Below are 26,776 nucleotides of genomic sequence, written 5' to 3'. Positions count from 1 at the left end.
TCTAGTCCCGGAAAAGAAGATAGGTAAATAAGGAGAAAGACTGAGGAAGAAGACAACCTGAGTTAACCTCTGGCCTAACCTGTACCCTTAGGAGTGAGCACACTTATACAAGGAAGAGTATACACATGTATGCATACACAGGAACACACACACACACACACACACACACACACACACGCACGCACGCACCAGTGCACCATGTACTAAATAAGTAAAAGGAAGAGACTATAAAATCAATGTATTTTAGTGCCATTGCCTCTAGGTGTGTGTGGTGACTAAGTAGGTCAGCTCTCGGTAACTTCAGGCCACACCCCTTCTGTATCCAATGTTTGACTAGAGAATCAACCTCACTTGTGACCTTCAGTTTCTTACAATGGCAAAATGTGTATATTGGCATGGACAGCAGAGATGATAGCTGCTATGCGTCTTTTCTGGGTAAGTTGGTTTCCTTACAGTGTTGGCTTTTTAGCTAATTTCGGTGATGGGTGCCTGGGGAATCATTATTGCGCCCCTGCTATTGGGAATGCTTGGAGTTTTCCACAACAATACATCTTAAAAGCATTTAATAGATTCTGAGACGTTAGCTTTGTTTAAGAGACTATCACAGAGGTCTCAGAGAATAGAATGAGTACAAGCCACTTTTAAATACAGCACCTGAATAGAATGACAGCGGGCTGCCCTTGGTCTGGTGAGGCTTCCACTTTCCCATCTTAACGAAGCCATGGATAGCAATGCTTCCCTCTCCATTCTGAGATACTATTAGAAAGACAGGAGCAATGGGAAGGCTTTGCAAACTGTTTCTCTCTCTCTCTTAGTTGCTGGGAAGGTTTTGCAAACTGTTACTCTGTCTCTCAATTGCTGGGAGGGCTTGGTAAAAGGTTACTCTGTCTCTAAATTGCATTGTTTGCTCAGTCATTCACACATGCCTGGAGACTTGCTGCAGGCATAACTTTTTCCAACTTACTTTATTAAACTTTCAACCTCCCCTCTGGCCCACCATCCACCAGAGGTAGTGGAAGAGAAAGGTTATTAGGACACAAGGGAAGTGGACCTGTTTAGAAATAGTTCTTTGAGTCCAATCTTCTTTGTCAGGATATCAGCAGTTCAATCTAGTAGCAAACACCAAATACAAATCAGCACCTGCAGTCCAGACCTCCCAGCAGGCACCACACACAAACCAGCAGCTGCAATCCGGTCCACTTGTCAGTCACCACACATGAGCTAGCCAGGGCAGTTCAATCCAGAAGAAACCACCTGAAGCCACTGAAGTGGCAAGAAGCTGCAGGAACCTCACGTGAAATTCTTTGGCGAATTTCTCTCTATGGTGTCACCACAAGTGGAGCTCAGCAATGCAAGGTAAGGTGTTGTTAGCAAATAATAGTGAGGTGGAGCAAAGCAGACTGATGCTCCAGCTCCCACTCTCTGTGGGTCATATTTATTCCTTCTGAGCATCAAGTGTCCTTTCACATGTTTGCTATAGTAAAACATCCTTTCACCTGTGTCTGCTTCAGGATAACATTTTTTTCATGTGTCTTCTTTAGCAAAACATCCTTTCACCTGTGTGCCCCAGCAAGCCTTCATTTGACATAACTGACTTTCCAAAGAAACCAGAACTTTCCACTTCACCTTGCCCTGCGCCATGTACCAGGCTCTGCACTGGAGACAGGACAGGAGAGATCTGGATGTTCCATTATGACCAGACTACCCAAGTGGTCCTCGTCTTCGTTTACTCCTTCAGTCAACATGACTATGGCCCAAAGTGTCTCCCATTTGGCACTAGGCAAAGGGAACAGTGAAGATCTAGCTAGTGGGGAGGTGGAGACGAAGAGGTGGAAACGGGCAGAAATGGGGGTGGGGGCAGAGATGGGGGAGGTGGAGATGGGGAAGTTCCTTAACTGTGTGACTTTGACCAAAAGTTTAGCTCTCTGGAATCCAGTTTACACCTTGAGGCATACCCTGGGCTATCAGTTCATTCCACAAATGTTTCCTGAGCATGTACTGAGAGCTGGCGTAGAGTAAGAGGGAAGGGAACAAGCCACACAGGGTGAAACCTTTGGCTCTTGTGGCAGTGGTTCCTTGAGCGGAGGTTTACTTCAGTCCTCTGAACCTTGTCCCCCACTTGGTACTACCCCCAACCCCCACCCCCTGACGCAGCTTCTGGCTGTCTCATGTTGCTGTGAGCCAGGACTTCTGCAGGGTCAGGGTCTGAACAGTTCTGAGAAAGTAACCATAGATCCTCCTGCTGTTTGAAATACTTCTGCAAAATATTTGGATAACCCTTTATCACCTGAGCAGGCATCTCTAAAATTTACACTGCAGGCCTGGGTGACTCCGGTATTTAGAAACAACATTTCCTCCCACCCTTGAAGTTTTGCCCTGGAAAAGTCCTCCAGCATCACATACTGTGTATGTGAAGTGTATTTGGCACGTTAATGGAGAGGCTGATTCACACCAGATGGGATGGGAAGCAAGCAGGAAGGACGCACCCCTCTGGTCACTGAGCTAGGTGTCTGGAGTGCCCCAGGTCAGAAAGTGTGACACACGGCCAGGGTTTCCCTGTGTGTTTTATGTCCTCTCTGCACAGTGGAGTCTTGGTCTGCAGAAGCTTTGCTGCTTTTTGAGATAGGGTATTATAGTTGGGGCTTAGTACAGGTGACAGTGTCCTGGTTGCCTGGTGGAGTTGGCTAGCCCCATTTCTTGGTTCTGGCTCCTGTGTGCCTGGATTGATACTAAGGTTGAGGTGTCCTTTTTAGGGCTGAAGGACAGAAAGGGAATCTGTGGGATCAGTGAAAGTGCCCGTGAGCTGGTGAATAGAGGAGCCCAGAGAGAAAGGAGAAGGCCTGGAGTTGAACCTGTTGGCTCCACATTTAACATTTTGGGTCAGGTACTATACAAGGGCCTGGGGCTGCTGATATGAATATGGCTGACACCCCACCCCCAGTCTTGGAGAGCTTGCAAACAGAGAGGGGTGGGGGAGTTGGTACCTGAGGTTAAGCCCCAGCCTCTGCTTTGTGACTCCCAAGCTCAGTGACCTTTCTGTATAAAGGGGTCCACAACAATCTTGATCTCAGAGTTTTGTGAATGCTACTGCACAGCTCGTAGGGTCTTGGAAAGCCAAATGGTATCCTGGTGTAGGGAATGTCCAAGCTGAAACTTAGGGATGTCAGTACCAGCACAATGAGAAGAGAACAGGTTCCCTGTGGATCCAAGAGCAATGCATGAGGCTAATGTGACCAGATCAGCTGGAGGTAGATGGGAAGATGGTCACTTGGCTATGTACTGCATAACCTCAGGCACTCGTATGGCCAGTGGAAATGTGTTCTAGTTGAGGAACTCTTCCGGTGTCTCCACTGTAGGCCACTGCTGGGCCTTCAAGATGGAGAAGAGATGTGTGGATTGCTGCAGGAAACATGGGGAGGGAGAGGAGGGATCTCTGAGGGGCTAGAAGGAACCTACCTCAGACAAGCATCCCACAGGGCTGGGCAGGCTTGAGTAGCTGGAGATTTGGAGAGGCACATGAACCCCCAGCATCAGCCACAGTGTTTGTGTGTCCTCCCGTCGGGTTAAAGCCCCCTGTCCCTGCTGCACTATTGATTTCATCTGTCTGCCTTTAAGCACTTGGTCAGAGTCTGTGACATGTGCCACAGCCTGGGAGGCTGTGCAGTGGGGCTTCCCTCCTAAGGGGCAAGGGGGCAATTCTTATAAAGATGTCCAAGAAGGGGTGATTTCATGAAGATAGAGAGCATGTGCTGTGATTCTCCTGGGAGATGTGTCTCCAGTGAGGGGAAGATGCTGTATATGTACATTTAGAAGTGAGGGTGAGTGAGAAGGAATGGAAGCCATTGAGATATCCAGAGCTAAACCATAAAGGCCCTGTGTGTTGGCTCCTTTAGCATCACAGAGAACAGAATGTATGCTGGAAGCATCAGGAGGAAAGGCTTGATTTGGCTCACATCTCAGTCCATCGGTGCGAGGGCAGAGCACAGCAGAGAAGCTTACCCAGATCAGGCAGCAGAAATGGGTGGTGGAGGCTGTTCACATCACACAGGTGCAAGACAGGAGATGGGCAGAGACAACATGCTGTACTTCTGGCAGCTAGGTTTCCCCAAAACTCCGTATTCTCCTTAAATAGCTGGAGTCTCCACAGCTGGAGAGGACAGCTGAGATTCAAACCACAACCTGGAAGCAGAAGAGTGACATGGTCCTCCTCTGGCTGGTGTTGGGTCGGGGAGGAAGGTTGAACAGCGTGGCAATCAATGGTCCTAGGTATCTCAGCCTCTGCATGGGCCCCATCTCTTCTCCTGCAGAATGGGCAAGGACAGGGTCACCAGGAGGAAAGTTGAGCCCATAATGGCACCCGCTTGGCAGAGCGGTGCTCACCAGACCACTTCCATTACACAAGTTCATGTTGTGTGGGAATGCACATGTGTTGGTATTCACACATCGCAGAGGCCAGAGGACAGCTTGCAGAAATCTGTCCTCTTCTTTGAACCTGTGAGTCTTGAGGGTTAAACTCAGGTTATCAGACCTGACTATATGTGCCTTTACTTAACCAGTCCAGGGCACTAATTCTTCTTTTTAGAAATTATTTTATATGTGTAAGTATTTTCCCTGAATGTATGTGTGTGCACCAGTTGTCTGCAGAAGGCATTGGATCCCTTGGAACTGGAGTTACAGATAGATCTGAGTCACCATGTAGGTTCTGGACATAGAACCTGGGTTCTCTTAACCACTGAGCCATCTTCCCTGCCTCACTAGGGCACATACTAATTTCACGATGCAAGCAACGGCAGGGCATAGTCCACACTGCATTTTATGCTCCCTTGAAAATAAAATCTGCTCTCTGCCCCAAGCACTGGGACCTGCGTGTCATCTCCTATGCTGCTCACATGCCCTTGTGTGTCTGTGACTAGGATTGTCAGTGAGGGCTCATGGTGCCCAGGGCCTTTCCACAGCAGGAGGCAGATGTGGGCTCCTTCTGGTTCTGACAGACTGCCAAGGCCTAGTCCTGATGCCAAGGTCAAGTTCCTGTGGTGGAAGGACAGGGTACAGTGGATATTCTGAAGAGGCACCCTAGTCAGCACAGGGAATTGGAAAGTTCATGTTTGCAAAAACTTGTTAATAGGGTGGCTAATGGTACCCGGACAAGGAAATGAGCGACCCAGGCTTGAAGTGTATTTCTGCAGCTGTCAGGAAGGGATTGAGGAGGTCAGTGGTAGGGAGATAGTTATGGAGTAGGGGAGAGTGGTGCCACTAAATGGATTGTAGGACAGGACAGAAGGCTGGGTGGCTGGGAAGGGGCTACAGCAGACTCACAAGGCACAAGGGAGCAGGGCAGCTGGAAGGTGGCACAGAGGGTGGAAAGCAGGCACCACTGATCCACACGTGACCTGCGGATGCTGACCTTCAACAGACACTGAAGGATGAGTGTTGGCAGAAGATGCCCAGGTGTATGGCTTGGACCCTGGTGGGCGTTGCCATCCAACCCCGAGGAGAGAGGGGAGGAGAGGAGCTGGAGTTTAGTAAAGTGTGAGAGGCTAGGAGCTACCCTGGGAGATGCTCACTAGCTCTAGGGTCTTGGAGGAAGGTCCAGTCCTGGGTGTGGAGGTAGAGGGAAAAATGCAGAGTTGCTGAGGCAAAGCAGAGAGGGCAGGGCAGTAAACAGAGGCATTTGGGTATCGAACATTGCCAGAGGTGCTTTATTTCGGCAGGTTTCATTTCAGTTGCCATAATAAAACAAAAGGCAACTTTTAGGAAGAAGGGATTTATTTCAGTTCACACACTCAGCTCGCAATGCATTACTGTGGGAAAATCGAGGTGCTCAGAACTTGAGACTGCCGGTCACTTCATGTGACCAGTTGAAGGCAGACAGAAATGAGTGCATGTGTGCTCCTGTGCCTGCTTGCTTATGCCCAGCTTGATTTCTCCACCCTCACACAGTTCAGGACCCCGTGCCTGGGGAGTGATGCTGCCCACAGTGCTGGGTCCTCCCACACCAATTAATATACATAGACACACCACAGATATACCCACAGGCCAACCCAGTGTAGACAGTTCCCTGTTTAGACCCTATTCCCAGGCAAATCTAGGTTGCATCAGGTGGACAAGCTGGCCATCAGCACAGGCAATGGGCAGGTCACCCCACCATCCACAGGGAGGCTACTTATGGAGGCCTCCCCTAGGTACGGAGATGATGCCTGTCTCATTAAGTGAGGGTGAAATCCCAGCCAGCCATTTGCTTGTGTGTGATGTTGAAAATCATAACTTAAACCCCCCCATGCCAGGTTTTCTTATATGCAGAAGCCGACAGCTATAGGATAAGGATATGTAGATGTCAGCATTTAGTGTCAGATTCCTCTTCCCCCACCCCCAGGGAAGACACAGGGACGATGGTAATGAGATCCTTACTCCTGCTTTTACCAAAGAGCTGAGGACATCTGTCTGGCCAGGTCTTAACAGGTACCAGAGGTGCAGCTGTGTGTGTGTGTGTGTGTGTGTGTGTGTGTGTGTGTGTGTGTGTGTGTGTGTATGAGAGAGAGAGAGAGAGAGAGAGAGAGAGAGAGAGAGAGAGAGAGAGAGAGAGAGAGAGAGAGCGCCGCCAGCCTGAGGGCACCAGTGAATCACTCAACCATGAAAGTTTTGAATTATTAATGTCCTATTTTAATGGGGCCAGGGACGCATCCCATATACATCCCATATACGGAAGGGCAACACAGTCTCTGCGACAGTCTCTTGGGTCAGGAGTTGCGTTTCAGTCCTGTAAGCAACCTGGAGAGGAAAAGGCGGTGGGGGGGGGGTGTTAGGGGGGGTGCTGAGGCTCAGCCCTGCACAAGTCCCTGAGTTGTGACCTGGCTCCGGGCTGCACCAGGGTCTCCAGAGCTTGCCTTTGTCCTCTCCTCTGGGACCTAGGGGCCACTGATGTGGATTGGAGTTGGTAGCCTCGCCCTGGAGTGCTGGGTGTGCGGTGCTTAAACTTCAGGACTTAAAATTCGACCTTGTGTGCTTCTGTGTCCGCTGGGCTGGATCAGCTGCAGAGACCCCTGCTCAGCTATGACCCTCCACCGCCCAAGCTAAGTCGGAATGCGCTAATGACAGCACGGGGTGTGGCCTCGGCTGGGCGGCGACCCGCGGTCTCAGAGCTTGGGGGAGGAGCCAACTTCAGCTTTCCCCAGAGCCTTGGCTCCGCGGGGCGGGCCCGGGAGGAGCGCGGGGAGGAGCCAGGGCTGCGGCGGCAGCGTCAGAGTGGTGCTCCCGCTGTCCAGAGGCTCAGATCTAGCTCTCGAGCCTAAGATTAGCACCAGAGGCTCCTTTCCCGGGCTAAGGCTGCAGGACCATGGCGGACAAGGAAGCTGGCGGTGGCGACGCCGGGCCCCGAGGTGAGTGTGGGGCAAGGGACCCGCAGTTGCTGCGGTGGCTGTACTGGGCTGAAGGGCTGGGAGGGGTGAGGCGTGCTATATATTGCAGCGGGCAGCCCAGTCAGGGCGTTAGAAAAGTGGACTCCTTGGTTCCGTCTTGCCATCTCCGGCCGGATCAGAGAGCTTCTGGGCAGGACACCGGGCCCACTGGGTGGGAGGCCGCCCTTCAGTCACGTGGTAGGTTCGTGCCGGGGTGTGGATTCTGCAACCAGGACTAAATCCTCAGCTGGGAACCCTGGTCGTTTCCATCTCGAGCTGGCTTCTTGGTCAGGGCCGGGTATCATTCCCAAGAGAACCGCCCCTCCTGTCCATCGCCCGAAGCACAGTCCTGGGGATGCTACTGCTGACCTGGTAGATGGCCGGCCGCCAGGTGGCCCCGGGTCCGTTTCAGTGACTCAGTGAGGTAGGAGGTAAGCTCTTTGGATTTATAACTATCCTCTTTCCAGCCCATCCCTCCGGACACGGGAGCCGGAGTGGCGGCTGCAGCTGCAGGCCATGGGCTTTCCCACCGCTCTCCTCTCCCATTTACTAGTATTCTCTGGGTTTGGGGGTAAGAAATTATGGAGACTAGGTTGTCTGGTCCTTGTCAGAGGCGCGCGCGTGTGTGTATGTGTGTGTGTCGTGGAGCGGTGTCCCATGTAGAGTACTGAAACCTCGCTTCTTACATTTATGGTAGAGTGGCTCTTTTGGAGCATGGTTGCCGCTCAGATGGTGAGGGAGGGAGTGCCTGGGGATCCGGGAAGAGGATGAAACGCTTTCCCAGCCAGAGTTGTAAATCAAGACAGCCGCACAGGGGATGGGCTGGTCAGGGTTCCAGCCTTGTTCCTGTGCATCTCAAGTGGGGAAAGTTGATTGCGGGAGGCGCTGCGCGTGTCCCTGACCTACAGGGCCTTGGCTAGAGTAGATGCCCGAGCCAGTTTCCCAGGAGCTCCAAGCAAGCTGCTGTGCAAGGATGACAGTAACATGCCGGGACTTATGGCGAAATCCGGTCTGGGGTGGGGGGTAGAGCTCTGTGTTCTGCAGAGACCCAAAGCGGGGAAACTGAGGCCAGCAGCAGCACAACTGGCTAGCATTGGCAATTGTTTTCTCTGCCCTGGTGTGGGTTGGCTACAGGCCCCTCTTCTGTTGCTCGCCTAGCCGCACCTGCCCCCTCCCCAGCCCATTGTTCCTGCGGATCTGGGAGGTGCCTCCCCAGCCTGCAAGCACTGCAGTGGCTGAGGAGTGCAGGGTGGGGGCTGGGAGCTCACAGGAGGGGAGAGGCACAACCCCAGCCCAGGCGGCGCAACTCAAACAGGCACGCTGACTGTGCCTCCTGTCCTGACCTTCCCTAGGCTGTGGTCGGCTATTGCCGGCAGTTGCTTTGTCTGAGCATCACTAAGCAATCGGATCGACTCATTTTCCCTCACCTTTCTTCTTTACATTGGAAAAAAAATCCCAACATTTAGGATGCTGGTGAGAGGTGTCACAATTACTTTAAGCTTGAGAGTAAGTGATCCAGTTTCCTGTCTCTCATGCTGAGATAACGAGTGGGTGGTTATACCAAATGCAAGGTTGGGTATAAGATCTGTCAAGTCAGAATTGGAGGCAGGGATGGGCACCCACTCCCCAGCCCTGGTTTGTCTTGTGAAGTCACCTTCCTGCTTCTATCCTGTACACACACACATGCACACACACATGTACACATACACACATGCACACATACTTGCACTTGCACACACTCATACACACATGCACACACTCATAGACATATATACACCTGCACATATGCACGCACATAAACACATCATACACATATGTGCATACATACTTGCATACATACAAACATGCACACACATACATATATACACACATATGCACAAACATATCTATGAACACATACATATATAAACACATATACACATGCATATATACACACATATACATCATACATACAAGCACACGTATACATATAAATACATATATAAACATACATATACACACATATACATATATACACATATACCTACACACAAACTAACACATATACATATATGTACACATGTACACACATACACACACACAAGCAAACACACAAACACAGCTGGGACAGATCCACACCTATGATGGGAAACATATCACTGCTCACCTGGGTCTCTTATAGGATGTTTTCAGAGTCCAGGGAGTTTAAGGCACTCTGGTATAGGAAACACCTGGAGCCTAGTCACCTGAAGGGCAAGTGTTCTGGCAACTCATTGTGCTTTTCTGAGCTGCCATCTCTTTATGATTTACAGGACAAATCAGTGCTAGAGAATGGGTGCACATCCCTCCTCCAATTCTGACTTGATAGGGACACACACACACACACACACACACACACACACTGGGGGATAATAATAGTTTCTAATAGGAGTAGAGACCCATCTACTTCTAAGGTTTTGCCGTTGTGTGTTCTTTGCCCAGTGATGAATATGCATTATTTTATTTCTCAAGTCTCATAATAAATATGTTATCTGCATTTCTTTTACTGATGAAAAATTTAAACACCAAGTAAACAACCTGTCCAAGGTTACAGAATTAGGAGGCTTTGATTAGGATGCAGGCCATCTGATTCTACCTTTTCAGCCCTCATTGGTGTCATTGGTGGGCACCATACTGTTAGGGATGACAAAGTAGTTGCTTTTCAGGGGATTATTTCAAGGATGCTCTTGATGCAAATGAATAGGTGGGTGGATAAATAGATGGATGAATGAGCAGATGGACAGATGAATAGATGGATGATGGATGGATGGATGGATGAGCAGATAGATGGATGAATAGATGGATGATGGATGGATGAACAGATGGATGGACAGATGGATGGATGGAGGGATGGATGGATGGATGGATGAATGGATAGATGGGTGGATGGATAGATGGATAGGTGGATGGGTGGATGGGTGAATGGATGCATGAATGGATGGATGAGTGGATAGATCTGTGTATGTATGTATCTATGGATGGATGGATGGACAGATGAATGGACGGATGGATGGAGGAATGGATGGATGAATGAATGAATGGATGGATGGATGGATGGATAAATGGATGGATGGTTGGATGGATGGATGGATGAGTGAGTGCATTACACAGGCACTAGGATATTGGGATTTGTGAACCATTGTTCTCTCATGTTGGGGAGGGTATGGAGTGGGGTAGATGGAGTTGAAATGGAACAAGAAGGGCAGAACACAGCTGAACCTGGTTGGTGAGTAGGTGACTCTTAAGATTCAGCTTGACTGCATTAGCAAAGTTCCTTAATAGAATATTAATTAGTTAATTCATAGGATCTGAAGGGTCACCTTTGTTGTGTGAGGTGTTAGACAGCAGAAACTGAGATGACTCCTCCCCATGACCTGAGTTATTGTGTCAGGAGCCCTAGGAGGAGAGCATGGGTGGGGCACCTGATGGTTCAGATGTGGGGCAGGCAGGTCCTTTGGCGTCCAAGTCAGCACTGGATACAGTGGAAGCCTAGGTATTTTTTCCAGGAGTTAGTGAGTGAGTGGAGCCCTGGGCTTTGGAGATGGGCTTTTCACCACCCCAGCAGTTAATCTTAACAAAAACAAGCGCTGACCCTTATTAAGGACTTAGAGAGAACCTTGTTATCTCACCCACCCCTGGCCATATGTGTTAAGCGGTTGACTCAATGAGGAGGCTTGTGACCAATATGTCATTATTCTGCCACAGGTGTCATGGTGCACTGTGGGAAAGGGGTTGGGTGAGGCTTATAGCCTAGGATGCTAGAGTCAGGATTCAGAGGACACAGCTCTCCTAGGTTGTGTCTGGCAGGTCACAGGCCCTCAGAGCATTATGAAGTGTGTCTGTGGGACTGGGCATAGAATTAACAGAGGTTTTCCCCTCCCTCTTTTAGGGAACCAAGCATAGGTCAAAGGTCTTGGTATCAGGATTCTGGACTATGGTCCACGTATGTGTCTGACTCTCTGTTTCCTGCATGGTGGCCCCCATCCCTGACCTTTCGATGTCTTGTGTTTACTGAAGCCCTAGTACCCCTTTGCCTCCTGACACATGAAGTTCTCCCCTGTGATATGTCCCTCGTGACCTAGAAGACTCTCACTCATCCTTCAAAACTCACTTCTCAGGAAACTTCAGAGTCACACATATTGGCAAAAGCCTCCCGTGTTGATGTTTTCAGGTAGTGCAGACAGTGGTGTGTCAACTTTAGATGCCTGCATCTTATTGTTCCCCCAAAACCCTTCAGGGTTGGCATTATTGTTACCTCATTTCGCCAGCGAGGCAATTGAGGGCTCTGAGAAGTTGGTAACTTGCCCAGACAGTGAATGCTGGAGTTGGCTTTGAGTCAGTCATGAAGTCTGACACTTTGTGACCTTTCTCCTCTCACTGCCATTCTCTCTACAAGGGCAGGGACCTTATCTTTCATTCCATCATTCTGAATAAGGACACACAGTAGGTTCTCAGGTCGGCACATAGTAGGTCCTCAGTAAATATTGTGTGTTGAGTGACTCTGTCAGCAAAATTTGAAGGACCACAGCAGCAGGGGAACAGCATCTACATCCTGCCCACTCCAGGGTGGCACTTCAGCAAACACAGATGCTCAGAAGTGGGCCAAGCTGGAGGGGGAGAGGTGGGTGGGGCTCCTGGCATCTCTGAAGAGATGAGGCTTTGATTCCAACAAGGCTTTGAGTGAGGACTCAATCTTGTGGGGGCGAAGTGCTCTCTCATCATATAAATAGGCCTCTTTGGTAAAGGAAAAAGAGTCTTTATGGCCGCTCTGCATAATTAGATGGCAAGGAAAACTCAGGGGCTTTTTGATGAACAAGCAGCATGGGGCAGGGACAGCACCTGCTCCCCTGGGCACATAGGGTATGGACATTCCTTCAGAGAGAGAGTGAGGGAAGTAGAGGAGACTCCCCAGGGAGGAGCCAGAATGCCCAACAGGGTCCCTGGCCCAAGAGACAGGCTCTACAGACCCTCCCTGCTTCGCCAGGCTTGTCTTGTCTAAGCCTGTGATGTCTGTTTTCCCCAGATGTTCAGTCACACTGATGGTGGTTTGGGAGAATTAATGTGCCTTGGAATGCAGACACCAGCTTGACTTTGCTTCCTGGGTTTGTGATAAGAATATATGGTACTTGCCTGGGTCTGTTGGAAACAGCCAGAGATAAGAGATGGGCAGGAAATGACTTTATCACTTACTGAGGGAATTCCTTGTTGCCTTCCTACCTCTGTCCACCCAGATTTTGGTTTCCTTCAGTGCTGTGGTAGTGGGTCAAGCTGTTTCCCCCACTTCCTGTCCCCGCTCTCCCTGTTGGGGCTATGTGGAGACCTGTGTTGGTCCTTTAAACCTGAGGTTCTGCCCTTTCTGAAGCCAGTCCCTTGGGAGTGGCATGAGTATTCCCCCAGGGCTCTTTCCCTGTTCCTGTATATTCCACAGTGGTGGGGGAGAGTCATGGCTGCTTTTGAGTTGCTTTGGGGGCTGAGAGCAGGAGTCCCTCTATATGGTCATGGGATGCCCTTCTGGCTGATTTTTCTGTTGGAGTCACCTAGATGCCAAGACTGTGTCTTCCCAGACCTGTTACATCCAAACCTCCTCTAGTCGACAGCCACTTTTGCTACTGATCAGAAGGTCCCACACAACCCGTGTCCACCCGTGTTAGTCCTATGTTCCATTGCTGTGACAAAAATCGACTGCCTGAGAAACGACTTAAAGGGAGAAATCAATTGTTCTTTCAGCTTGCACCCATTGTCTTTAGCCCTCAGCTTGTGGGGAAGCACAACATTGTAGCACGGAGCTTGCAGCACAAAGGAGCTCACCTCATAGTAGCCAATTGGGAAGCAGGGAGTTGGGGAGAGGAGGCAGGAAGGGGTCAGGAAGAACAACCACCCTTCAAGGGCAGGCCTTTTAGCTTTCTTCCTTCAACCAGGCTCACCCTCATCCCTGTGCCTATTAAGAGATGAATCTGACTTATCAGAACCTTCAGAATCCAGTCACTTCACCAAAGCTGGAAGGTAACCCAGCCTCCTCCCTGCTCCTTTACCGGAGCCTGTGGAAGACATTTTGTATCCAAGAGACCTAATCATCTAGGGTGGGGGCAGGGAGTAGCAGCCGACAGGCCTCTGCTGGACCTGTGTGTTCTGAATCAGCATGTCTCTCTTGAGTGGTAGCTCCAAGCCATTGTCACTGTCTTCTTCAGTTTTGAGGAGGAGTCTCACTGTGCAGTCCACACAAGCCTTAGATTCCTGCTCTGAAGCCTCCTGAATAGCCAGGACTACAACCACTCTCCAGTTTGGCTCTTATTCAGTCCTCACCAATAACCTATAAAGTGGGTGACTCTGCAGTGGGCGGCCCTGAGACTTAGGGAGTTCAGTTCAGGTTCTAGGGTAACAGGACCTCTCGAGGTGACCTGAAGAGAGAACACAGGTTCTGACTGCAGTGGATGTATGGGCACTTCCACCCCACAAGATGGCTTTATAGCTTCTTTTAAAAGTCAACCTACTGTTTAAAAATATGCCTTTATCTTGGAAAGACTAAATCAATTTTATAAACAAACAAACAAAAAAAAATCTGTGTTCCTTGCCATAAACAAGAGGAATTCACAGCATGGCAAGGATGTCTAAAACTAGGTTTTCCTTCTTGTACATGATGCTGCCAGCAGAAGGCTTTGTGCCTAGGCTGTCCACACGGAGCCCACAGAGCTCCAGAGCAAGGCAGGGCACAGCAGCCGATGGGCGTTACCGATGACATCGGGGTTGTCATTTCTATTCCAACCTATGGACCTTTCAGGAAATGAGACCTGGGACCACGTATTTGAAAAACTCACTGCTGAGTCTTAAAATCAGGTGGGGAAAGTATGAGATGTGGCTGTGTATTGCCAGGTCTCCGCTCACTGAAGCACACCGAGGCCCCAATGGTGACCCCGGGGGCGGGGCAGCTCCGTGGGGGCCGAGTAGGGAGCCAAAGTGTTCCAGCAAGATTATAAAGGACAGTGAGCAGAGAGGCCAGGCCCGGCTTCCCCACCGACTGGCTTTGGGAATCTGGGAGACTTGCCTGCTCCTCCAGATTCCCAAAGCCACTCCCATCTCACTTTCTTCATTTATGAAGTGAAAATAGTCACACTACACACCTCAGACTGGATTCTCCTCTCTCCCATAGCCGCTCTGAGTAAGTGCTGAGTGTGTTCTATGTTACCTGTTGTCTGCTATTATTTATCATCCCAAGTCCTGTGGAATCAGATGGGGCAGCTGTCAGCAGGTGTGTTTTCTCTAGGCGGCTTCTGTGGAATCAGATGGGGCAGCTGTCAGCAGGTGTGTTTTGTCCAGGAGGCTCAGCATACAGAAAGGTTGGCCTGAAACCTCTACAGCTAGGCAGCCACAGACGAGGGCTATGCAGAGCTTTGTCCAGCAGGCCCAAAACCTAGGAGGTCTCAGGCTGCTCACCCCAGTTGGCCTTTCACCGCAGCTCCTAGCTTCCCGATGGATATTCTGAACAGGCAGCCAGTGGGGTTCAAGGTCTTTGCATCCCTGGACTCTATCCAGGAGGACTGTCTAGCCTCTGACCTCAGAAGAATTCCTCCACCCAAGTTGGCTCCACCCACAGTTCTGAGCTCTAGACCTGGGGTTTTGTAGAGTCTGGCCTCAGCCTTGACTGGGACCTAAGAGTTGAGAAAGTTCTTTGGCACAGCAGCTGCCCTAAGACACCCATCTGGGAAACCCTGAGCTGTCCACAGACTGGATCTTGCCCTCACTGCTCTTATCTTTTGTGTGTCCACATTTCTGCCCTTGCTGGGATGGTTCTAAATGTGAATCTCTGATACTAATAGCAACTCCCTTCACTTTCTAAATATCCCTGTTGGGAAGGTGAATCATCTGCCCGCATCCTCATCTGTGTCCTCTCGGGGTGTGCCAAGGCAGGCAGGAGGGTTGGTTAAAATCCCACCCTTGTGGGCTCAGATGGATCTGACCTCTAGGTTTGATGTTGTTGCTTCTGGGTGATGTGAGAGGATCTTTATAAAGGGCCTGCTCTACAGAGACTGTCCAAAAAGCAACAGCGAGTTTATTGTGTCAACAGGGTCCTTGGTGAGAACGTGGGTTCTGGGAACAGGACCCCTGAGTTTGAATCCATTCATGTTGTATCATTTAATGTCCTGTCATCCTGAGAAAGTATTTGCCCTCTTAAAAGCTTACCTTTTTCATCTGCAAAATGCAGGTTAGAGGGGTTAGAGGCAGCTCAGTGGTTAAGAGTGTGCTGCTCTTCCAGAGGACCCAAATTTGATTTGCAGGACCCACGTCGGCTGGCTCACAACTACCTGTAATCCAGCTCCAGAGTATCTGACACCTCTTCTGCATCTGCATGCAAATGTACAAACCATACAGAGACACACACATACACACCAATCAATGATAAAATACATATTTTAAAAATGTGGATTATAATAATGTCATTTTTGGTAGGTTTCTGTGGATACGGAGTTTTTTTCAAGGAAAGCACATAGAACAAGTCTGCTCATGAAACAGGCACAGATTTAGTGTTGACAATTGCATTATTGGCTGCCTGCTGGTGTTATTACGAATAAACCTCCAAAGATAGGTCCTTGCAGGCAGAGGGAACCAAGGCATCAGAAAAAGGATTGCAAATGTAATGATCTAAAACAGCTCAATTTTATTTATTGGCATTTGTTGTTGTTGTTTTTAAGACGGGAGGTTCTTGTAGGCAGGGAAACCAAGGCATCAGAAAAGGGATTACACATGTAATCTAAAACAGCCCAATTTTATTTATTAGTATTTCTTCTTGTTGTCTTTGAGACACGGTCTTCTGCAGCCCAGGCTGATCTCAGACTCACTCTGTAGTTCAGATTGGTCTCAGCATTTGATGCTCCTGCCTTCACCTTATGAATGCGGAGATTACTAGCATGCCCCAGCACACCTGGCTTATGTGGCACGAGACACTGAACCCAGGCCCTCTTGGGTATGAGGCAAAACTCTGCCAGCTGAGCTATATCATAGCCCAACAGCTCAACTTTATTATCTTAGATTCCTGGATGGCAGACATGAGTCCTAAGACGGGTCTCATAGTGCTCTCTCTGGAATGTCCCACAGTCTCCTACATTTTCACTCTTCTGGAAGCATGCATGCCTCGACTCAAGACTACTTCTCCCATCTTTAGAGTCCATTGCTCCCAACTCTGCCTTTACTGTGTCATCTCCACTCTGCCCGGCCCCCTATGAGGATGCTAGCATAAGGAGCTCTTGTAAGTTACATCGGAACCATCAAGTATCATTTCCTTATCTTAAGATCCTCGATTTAGTCACCTGAAGAATTCCTTTGGTCACAGAAAGCCATACATCCATAGGTTCTGGGGATTAGGACTTGATACACTGAATGGTTGGGCCCTTACTGCCTTCGCTAGAGAGGTAGAGGTATCGTTAGCTAGAAGGTCTTCTGTCTCCCTTGAGGTCTGTTTGGGTGTTGGAGAAAGTTCCTTCTTGGTGTTTTACTTTTGGTTTGATTGAATCTCGGTAGTTTCTCAGAGACAGTGCCATCTCCAGGGTGGGTCAGGCCCCTTTCAAAGCCCATGCTAAATAAAGATCTAAATGAGGATTTATTGACTCCCAGATAAGAAAAACTATCAAAGTATCAAGGAGCTAGTGAAATCTCTACAAAGATGTCTCATTGTGTTAGCTCAGGCAGTCTCTACTGAGTTAAAGCAACTGTCTGTTTTGCTGGCCGTGTTGTGGGCAGGTGCCTTGGGTGGTCTCCTGTGCTCATTCATGGCTGTTCTACACTGGACAGTGAGAGAGTGTGGGGGCAGTGCTGGCTCTGAGCCAGGCTCTTCTCTTCCAGGAGGCCAGCTCAGGGCCCCGTGGCAGTGAGAGAACAAGAGAAGGCTACAAGCTTCCCTGGGTCTTCCTTAGGAGGAGAAAATCATCTGCTGTGTTTCTGAAGTGCAGTGCAGGTTACAAGGCTAGACCAGACAAGATACAAGGGGGCCGCAATGGAGGGCTACTTTAAAGGGAGATTTTGCAAAGAGTGTGTGAGCTTTTCCTTTAACACAGTCAGCTGGACTAAAATGTTGAAAGTCCAACCTTTAAAACACTTGTTTGTCGCAAGAGCCTGCAGGCCAGAGCCCCTCCCTTGGCAAGTATGGAGTACAGTGCCGCAGTCCGAGGCGTGGGAGTGTCCACTGCAGCCTGTGTCTCTGTGACGGACAGAGGATGCTGTCGGTGTCCAGGAGAGTCATGCTGGCTCATCTGTGGTTTCCCCGTTGTGCCTGTGTTTTGATAGGTCAGGATAAACTTCCTTATGAGTAAGAAGAAGCAGATGAGAAACTAAAAGAGAAAGCGGGAAGGGCTTAAACAATTGTTTTGTGCTGGTTAAATTTGCTCTCTGGCAGTTTCATATGTGATTACTCTCACCCCTGCCTTCTCTTTCCCCCCTCCTGCCTCTCTCCTCCCAACAGGTCCTTTCCACATCAACTTCTTTTTGTGCTTTTGTTACCAATCCACTGATGGTCCGTGTAACAAACTATCCACTGGAGGCTGGTAGATCACCATTTGGCACAGAGCCTAAGACAGTGTCTTCCCCTCCCCCCCAGAATCTATCAGCAGCCAGCTGTTAAGTTAAGCCGGGTGGGTGTTTAAAAAGACCAAGAATGAATATGCCCACCTACCTAGCAAGGGCCTGAGGTTCTCCATCTCTGCAGAGAGCTGAAAAAGCTAATTTAACCACACCAGATCTTTACAGCATTATAGGAATGGCTGTTAGCGGGAAGACTTTGGTAACAAGGTTCCAAAGGCGTTGAGCAAAGTGTGTCAGCTCTTCTTCCCTTGTGAATACTGTGATTTTGTATTTATTTATTTATTTATTTATAGAATGTTTTTGCAGATTGTGAAGACTTCTAGGAAAATATATAATATCATATTAGAAATGTTTATATTCACATGGGAATCAAGGATCAAGGTCTATTTAAAAGCATTTTCTCTAACAAGGCGGAGCCTCCTGCCTTGTGTTCATTCCTGCTTCATTTCTGTGTATACACATGCTGGAGACTGCTTCCTGGGCGTTTCCAGATGGGACGGCTTGGGTAGTTCTGACTGCAGGGCTCTGATTTTCATAGCTGAAGCAGAAGTTCCAGGAGGGCAGTGTCAGGTCACCATCTCACCTTTTAAGATGGTGGCTGCTTAGACTCTCTCCTCTAACAGGTTGTGAGTTCTGTGGATGGGGCTCCTGCTTCATCAGCCCCTGCTCTCTGCCCAGCTCTAGGATCTGTTAGGCTGTGGACTTGGCCAGCTCCCTTTACTGCCTAGGAACTGGTTTTAAAAAAAGTCCATCCTTGTGGTCTTGTAGTTTGTGCACCCTGTCCTCTGGGGTCTCTCTGGCTTCTCTGTAATGAAGAAGGAAGAAGTGTCTTGTGCCCAGACACTTGGTTCTCTCCAGGATGCCGGGTGTGGGCGTCCGAGCTGCTGTCTGACCCTGTGGCTCTTGCTGGCCTCTCTCTGTTTCACTGCTCTGAAAGCTGTTTCCTTCTCTCTGTGGGCTGGCTTGGAAATCTCACAGATGTAAGGAGTCCTGGTCTCCAGTCATGGACGTGACTGTCAGAAAGCAGAGCTTGTTATGAGGACCAGAGACCCAGATTATCCCACTTCTGGACTGGGTCTATCTTTCAATTTTTCCAGGTAGGAAGATTCTGAGCTCAGGATGGGAACAGTCCACTTAGGACTTATTCTAAGATCAGACCCGGAAGTGCTGGGATAAGAGCCAGTTCTGCTGACCACATCTCCAGACCTTCACCCAGAGGCACAGGGAGCCTCAGAACACCCTGTGGGTGACACAGGACCTAAACTTCATTGCCACTAATAAATTAATGGCAAGTCTCTCCCTGCAGAGGTTACATTTCAAAGAGCATTCAAAGAAAAAGCTTAATTCTGGGGAGTGAAGTGTGAAACCAAATTGCCATGACGAGTCCTTAATGTTGGAGCCCTGAGTGTTGTCTCTCACTTGCCGATCTTTTTGCCTGATTGGCAGAATGTCTTTGGTAGAAGCTCATTCACTAGTGCATTAGACAAAAATCTCTTTTGCCTGAGGAAGCAAAAGATGTGACTAAAAAGTAAAGCTCCTGGAATGGTGACTAGTGACAGGCCTGTGTGAGGACAGGTCTTTCTGTTTGTGTGAGGAGCCTGGCAGTTCTTTCCCTCCACTGTCCAGCTTGACACCTGGTCTTCCTCCCTGCAGACCCACTGTGTGTAATCTATACCTGCAGGCCCACTGTGTGCAGTCTATACCTGCAGGGCCATTATGGCTACCAAAGAATCCATGTTGATGTGACAGAATTTGGTTACTCAAAGGATTTTTGTCCATTGTTCTGTCTGCCATCTTTTCCATCTGTCTTCCCCAGTCCAGATTTCCAGAGGTGATTCGTACGTTCAGACACCCTGGATCAGTCACACCTGGGTGGAGGATAAAGTCACCTGCTGGGAGCAGAGAGTCAGTGGGTGCGTCTTTTGATGGCTAGAGGTTTCGCCCACACAGTTCCAGCTCTGATACACGAGTCATCTAATGCAGGACAGAGTGCAGAGCAGAGGCGTGCACATACACACAGGATGATTGTGTGGTCTGTCGGAGATATATTCTTTTATTCTTTCTTGGAGAAAACTATTTTCCTTCCTCCTGAGTGCACAGGGTGAGTGACTGACCAGTGGGTCCTTCCAGTGAGAACACAGGGCAAACAAACCCATGGCATATTTTTCTGATGCATGCTGTGCCCTGGACTGTGTACATGGAACTGGCCAGTGGACCCATTTGAGGGGACTATGGACATTGGGTCCAGCTGTGGTCTCCCTGGCTAGCAGTTAGAACTCAGCAGAAGGGACATGATGCCAAATATGTCATCTGCTGCATCATACCAGTTTGTTTAAAGTCAGGGACCGGCTTGAGGACCCTCCATGGGGGGCTTAAACAGTTATCTGTGGGAGGCATGTTGAGGATGTATCCTTGGCTGAGCTGACAAAGGCTTACACAGCAGGACACTGAAGCAGATCCTGGGAACAAGACAGTTCCAAGGAGCCTGGTCACACCCAGGTGTTCCCTGTTTCCCTAAACTCCCACTTACGCCTCAGAAAATGCTAAGAGAACTCAAGAGTTGGAGGAAGTCATGCTTGGCCAAGCCAGGAAAGCCTGGTGCACCCCCCAGTACTATATGGACACTCTGGGAAAGGTTCCTCTCTGTAGCCTTCGGCCTTCCTGTCTCTAACTGAGCAAGATGTTCTAAAGATATTAAGACTGGAGACCTATTTCTTCCTCAGATTTTGCCTCTGGTAGTCTTGGCTAGGGCAACTGGATGGGCAGAATTGGAAAGCAGAGTCCTCCAGAATCATGCCATCCTTGAGGATTGTGGGGAGGGATCCCCAGTCTTTGTGAACAATAAAATAGAGGGAGCTTTGGAATCAGTGTTTGTTTCGAATCTCGGTGTCTCTTCTTACTGGCTAAGGCACATCAGTTGGTCTCTCTGGGCCTCACTTAAGTGTAAGAAGTACCTGATACTGTTCAGCAGCTACTGTGGGCGTTTGTGGGCGGGGCAAGGCAGGCATGATAGTTAGGAGTGCTGGTTGAGTTCTAGCTTCCACACTTGCTAGTCACCTGTCCTTGGCCCAAGTAAGTTGCTTGAACCACTGAACCTTGTGATGTCACCTGAAAATTAGTTCTGACACTTCCCAGGTTGGTTCTGAGAGCTGAGGAATCTGAGCACATCAAGAGCTTGCCCTGAACCATTACGCGTGTTCAGTATCAGGTCTTATCACTACTATTTGAAGCACACCGAGAACTGCTAGCAGTGGGTTTTGGGTGCTGAGGTGGTTCCTTGAAACTTTGATTTATTGAGGTGTAAGTCATGTGAAGTAAAAGCTTTCTGGGTATTTCATTCTGTGGATTTTGACAAAGACAATATAGTTATGTAACCACAATTACATCAAAGTGCAGAATATTTCTATCCTGGGGGAATTCCATCATAGGGAGATTTACAAACAGGATTCTTCTGATTTGTAGAAGACCCCCACCTCAGATGGTAGGGGATCCCAAAGTCTAGGCCGTGCCTTGTCATGCAGGGAGCCTCGGTGGTCCATTGAATAGTAGGTAAGTTCCCTGCCTGGGCTCTCAGGTTCTCTCTGCTAGGGATTTGTGGAGACTTTATTTGTGCTTCCTAGCCTGCTCCTCATTAGATCTGGAGCAGGGAGACACAGAGCCAGAAAGTGCTGGGTTGGCCCTAGACTGAACAGTGTTGCCCAGGTAGAGGCCGAGAATCCATGGAGCTGGGAGTGGAGACACAGTGGAGAACTCTGAAGTATTCAGAAAGCCAGGGCAGGTTAGGCCTGGTGCAAACTGATGGCCTGTGTCCTCACATATTGACTTTGAGAGAAGGTCACCAGCAAAGGAGACCATAGTCGTTTGTGAGGAGACACCCAGGTGGTTTCACAAAGCTACATTTATTCCATTTCAAGATGGGTTTCTGGTAACACATCAGCTGGCTTTATGGTTGGTGTAACAAAGCACCTAACAAAAGCCATGCAGGAGGGTTTATTTTGGCTTACAAAGGGCACCCTCCATCACAGCAGGAAAGACAACATGGGAGGAGTGGGAGGTGCTTATCCTGTGTCCAATCAGGAAGCAGAGAGCAATAGCTGTTGCTCCTCAGGCCTTTCTCTGTTTATTCAGTAAGGGCCTCCCATGTTCAGAGTGGTTCTTCCCACACCAGTTAAACATCTCTAGAAATGCCCTCACAGTTATACCCAGAAGTTTGTCCTTAGGTGGTTCTGAACCCAGTCAAGCTGACAGTCGTGATTAACTGTCACAGATAGTAAGCTCTTATGGTAGACTGTTACCAGAATAGTTCATAAGTCCAGGCACACACCCTGGTAGACTCTGCTCTTACCCAGTGGCTTCGGGGCTCAGCCATGTGAAATGTTTTAGCCAAATGGATGTCAACAAACAGGAAGGTAGTGGAGGCTTGGCACAAGCCACCTTAGCAACTGCGGCCTCCATCAGAGAGGTCCTGTTCCCATGATGCCATCCAGTCCTTGTTGTCTCCCAAAGTTTTCAGTGCCATGAGCCCATGAGTTTGAGGGTTGTTTCTAAGACATGGCTTTGGCAGGGTGCATTTAAATAATGGGACTCTAGGAAGCAGAGGAACATTGGCCCAAGGACACCAACCTTTGGGGCATCATCCTAAGGTGGATGGGGTGGGAGAGTGTTGATTGGTGATATACAAGACTCAGCCAAGCTCTTAATCATGCTGTTGTGTGGGGAGTATTACCAGACCTGTTCAGGGAGGTGTGTGTGTGTGTGTGTGTGTGTGTGTGTGTGTGTGTGTGTATGTGTGTCTGTGAGTGTATGTGTGTGACTGTATATGTATATCTGTGTGTGTATGTCTGCATGTGTATGTGTCTGTGTGTCTATGTATGTGAGTGTATGTGTGTACCTGTGTATGTGAGTGTGTGTGTGTCTGTGTGTGCATGTCTGACTGTGTATGTGTATGTCTGCATGTGTGCGTGTGTGTCTGTGTGTGTATATGTGTTTGTGTGTGTGTGAGTATGTGTGTGTGTCTGACTGTGTGTGTATATGTGTATGTGTGAGTGTATGTGTATGTCTGTGAATGTGCTTGTATGTCTGTGTGTATATGTGTGTGTGAGCTGAGGGTGTATATCTGTGTGTGTAGAGGTTTGTAGAGGAGAGGGAGCCACAGAATTGGAGGGGACTAAGGAGGGAAAAAGACTAAAATTCACAAAAAGAGACAGAGATAGTTGAAACTTCTAGTTTTATTTGGTTCAACCAAACGTGAACCCACAGGATCTGGCTGGTTATGGACACAGATTCTCTCAACAACGACTCCTCGGGCCTTCCTTCAGTGAGCATTCACTGAGCTCTCCAAGGGCTGTGTGCTGGGAGCTGAGCCTGTAGTGCTTGCACAGGACAGCAGCCCATAGGGTGGGGGAGTTAGTGGTGGGGGTCATGGAAATGTCAGAGTTCATCTCATTCTGTGTGGCTTGTTTTTAACATAAGACTCCATGCATTGAATGAGGTTCAATCAGAAAACTGATGTCCTTGCTGAGTGGCCTGTTGAAGCCAGAGGCGTAGAGACCTTTGAGGGCATGTGTCCCTACTGAGCACATTGGACCTTATCCACTTGGTGTTCTCAACTCCTCATAGGCCTTACACATTCTCTTTCTCTCTCTCTCTCTCTCTCTCTCTCTCTCTCTCTCTCTCTCTCTCTTTTCACTCAAATATATAAAATACAATAAATAAATATTTAAAAATTTTTTTTTCTCCAAAATCCTGAGGTAAGGGGCAGGAGAGAAGGCAAACATACTTTCTAAGAAAATCTCAGTTGTTAGGTTGAAACAAACAGCAGAACACAAACACAGCCCCAAACACAGTGTCTGTGCACTGCGATGACCCCTTGCTATCCCTTGACTCACGGAATATCGCAGTATACCCTCCCCGTCCCAGAGTCCCAGAGGGCTTCCTGGTTCCTTCAAGGGAGAATTTCTAAACCCATCTGCTTATGCTCCATGCACCCCTCCCCCACATCCCTCTTGGAGCTCATAGCCTGGTGGGGCTCTGAGGCCATTCCAAGTACACCCCACCTTTTAAGCTCCAGATAGCACCACACTTGGCAACTGAACTCTGAACTTAGCACTCAGGCTGAGGGCCATGATTCAGGTGGGAAGCTGGTGGGCTAGACCAAAGCAGAGTGTCCCCTTCCCCTGCGGGGTTTTCCATCTTGCCTCTGAGAAGCCTCAGTTCAGGTAATCTGAGGTCAAGGTCAGAAGTTATACCCATGAAGTGTAGCTACTGGGATCTGGGAGGGTGAGGGGGCCTGATCAGGGCAAGGACACTTCAATATGTTTGGACAGGGTCCCTGACCTGCACTTTCTCTGGGGAGAAGGGTGGTAACATGGGAGCCACTGAATCCTGAGCTCAAGCCTCTGCTCTGACCTGCTGTGAGGGTTCCACAGCCCCTAAACCCCTCTGAGTTTCTCTTTCCTCACTTGGAGGGTGGAGCTGAGAAAGAGATCTGCACCAAAGTGTCTCTAGGGAGATTTTCTGGGAAGAATCCATCCTCAGGGCCAGCTAGTTCCTGGAAGCTAATGGAGGGTGAAGACTCTGGGGCAAAGAACAAGACATAACGCCCATGCAGGACAAGCACCATGGTCAGAAGCTGTTGGGGTCCACAGGCTCTGGGCCGCAGGGCATCCAGGTAGGCAGGCAGGGGAGAGGTAGGAGCAAGGACCACACTCCATCCAATGCCCGCTGCACAGGGCCAGGGTGTGACACTAGGCAGCGTTGGTTCTCATGGCTGGACAGGGCCAGGGTGTGACGCTGGGCAGCGTTGGTTCTCATGGCTGGCGCTTTTTGATGACTGCGTAGGAAGTCATCAAAAGGAAGGAAAGAGGAAACAGCTGGGAGTCCCACCCAAAGCCAACCTCTGTCCATCCCTAAAGCTGCAGGGTAGCATCCACAATCTATTGGTACAGGTGGTAACTTTAGTATCTTCTTACATTCCAAATGGACTAAGCCAGTATCTCCTGGGAACATACTCTGATTATTACCTGGAATGACAGAGGGACCAGGCAGGTGTAGTTAGGAGAAGGGAAGGCAATGTTCCTGGATTATCTGTGTGCACCAATGTGATCTCAAGGGCCTTCGAGAAGGAAGAAGACAGGTGGGATAATCAGACATGACATTTAAAAGATGCAGCATTGCTGCCTGTAAAGTCGGAGGGGACCTGAGCTGAGGAATGCAGACGTCCTTGGGAGTCTGAAAAATGCAGAGGATAAATTCTTCCCTGGCACCTCCGCAAGGAACAGTCCCTGCCCTCTTGTACCTTGAATGTGTCCATTAGACCCATTTCAGATGCCTGCCCTCTAGAACTATAAGAGAATGAAGTCATTTTTGTGTTAAGCCACTAAATGCTAATAACTTGTTACCATAGCAACAAGAAGCGACATGTTCCAAGGACCACATCAGGCAAAACAGAGGATGGGTTTTGTTTGGTTGGGGTTTGTCTGGTTTTTTGTTTGGTGTGTGTGTGTGGTCCTGGCTGGCCTTGGACTTGCTGTATCGCTAAGGATGGCCTTGAATTCCTCATCTTTCTGTTTCTGCTTCCTAAGTGTTATTACAAACAGGTACCACCACACCCAGTTTATGCAGTCAGCACACGGAGTCCAGGGCTATGTGCATGCTAGACCAGCGTTCTATAACTGAGCCACATCACCAGCTCTTGTAATTGCAGTATTCCACAGAGTTTCCTGTGCCCCCTCTCAGTGCTTGTCGACTTCCAAGCCCAGCCTGCCCTGAATTGTTCATAAGGGAACTGGTCAGTGTGTGCTCCCTGGTCAGTGTGTGCTCCCAGATCAGTGTGTGCTCCCTGGTCAGTGTGTGCTCCCTCGTCAGTGTGTGCTCCCAGATCAGTGTGTGCTCCCTGGTCAGTGTGTGCTCCCTAGTCAGTGTGTGCTCCCAGGTCAGTGTGTGCTCCCTGGTCAGTGTGTGCTCCCTGGTCAATGTGTGCTCCCTGGTCAGTGTGTGCTCCCTGGTCAGTGTGTGCTCCCTGGTCAGTGTGTGCTCCCATGTCAGTGTGTGCTCCCATGTCAGTGTGTGCTCCCAGGTCAGTGTGTGCTCCCTGGTCAGTGTGTGCTCCCAGGTCAGTGTGTGCTCCCAGGTCAGTGTGTGCTCCCAGGTCAGTGTGTGCTCCCAGGTCAGTGTGTGCTCCCAGGTCAGTGTGTGCTCCCAGATCAGTGTGTGCTCCCTGGTCAGTGTGTGCTCCCTGGTCAGTGTGTGCTCCCTGGTCAGTGTGTGCTCCCAGGTCAGTGTGTGCTCCCAGGTCAGTGTGTGCTCCCAGGTCAGTGTGTGCTCCCTGGTCAGTGTGTGCTCCCAGGTCAGTGTGTGCTCCCAGGTCAGTGTGTGCTCCCTGGTCAGTGTGTGCTCCCAGGTCAGTGTGTGCTCCCAGGTCAGTGTGTGCTCCCAGGTCAGTGTGTGCTCCCAGGTCAGTGTGTGCTCCCTGGTCAGTGTGTGCTCCCAGGTCAGTGTGTGCTCCCAGGTCAGTGTGTGCTCCCTAGTCAGTGTGTGCTCCCAGGTCAGTGTGTGCTCCCTGGTCAGTGTGTGCTCCCAGGTCAGTGTGTGCTCCCAGGTCAGTGTGTGCTCCCTAGTCAGTGTGTGCTCCCAGGTCAGTGTGTGCTCCCTGGTCAGTGTGTGCTCCCTGGTCAGTGTGTGCTCCCAGGTCAGTGTGTGCTCCCAGGTCAGTGTGTGCTCCCTGGTCAGTGTGTGCTCCCTGGTCAGTGTGTGCTCCCAGGTCAGTGTGTGCTCCCAGGTCAGTGTGTGCTCCT

General features: G+C 49.5%; 1 protein-coding gene across 3 annotated transcripts in view; it reads left to right on the top strand.

Moving 5' to 3' along the window:
* Hspa12a (heat shock protein family A (Hsp70) member 12A) overlaps positions 1 to 26,776 on the top strand; it is a 156,046-nt gene that overhangs the window by 79,185 nt on the left and 50,085 nt on the right. Inside the window, exon 1 of one of the 3 annotated variants that reach the window (XM_034503469.2) lies at positions 7,207 to 7,376. The exons of 1 other annotated variant lie outside the window; for it this stretch is intronic. In XM_034503469.2, the coding sequence (XP_034359360.1) occupies positions 7,334 to 7,376 (43 nt within the window). In that variant the 5' untranslated portion in view covers positions 7,207 to 7,333. Of the gene's footprint in view, positions 1 to 7,206; positions 7,377 to 7,605; positions 7,826 to 26,776 lie in introns of those variants that run through there. One more of the 3 variants, XM_034503476.2, reaches the window with a different exon arrangement.

This window comes from Arvicanthis niloticus, chromosome 1, assembly GCF_011762505.2.
Source record: "Arvicanthis niloticus isolate mArvNil1 chromosome 1, mArvNil1.pat.X, whole genome shotgun sequence".
Taxonomy (NCBI): domain Eukaryota; kingdom Metazoa; phylum Chordata; class Mammalia; order Rodentia; family Muridae; genus Arvicanthis; species Arvicanthis niloticus.
This window is presented reverse-complemented; position numbering and strand designations above follow the sequence as displayed.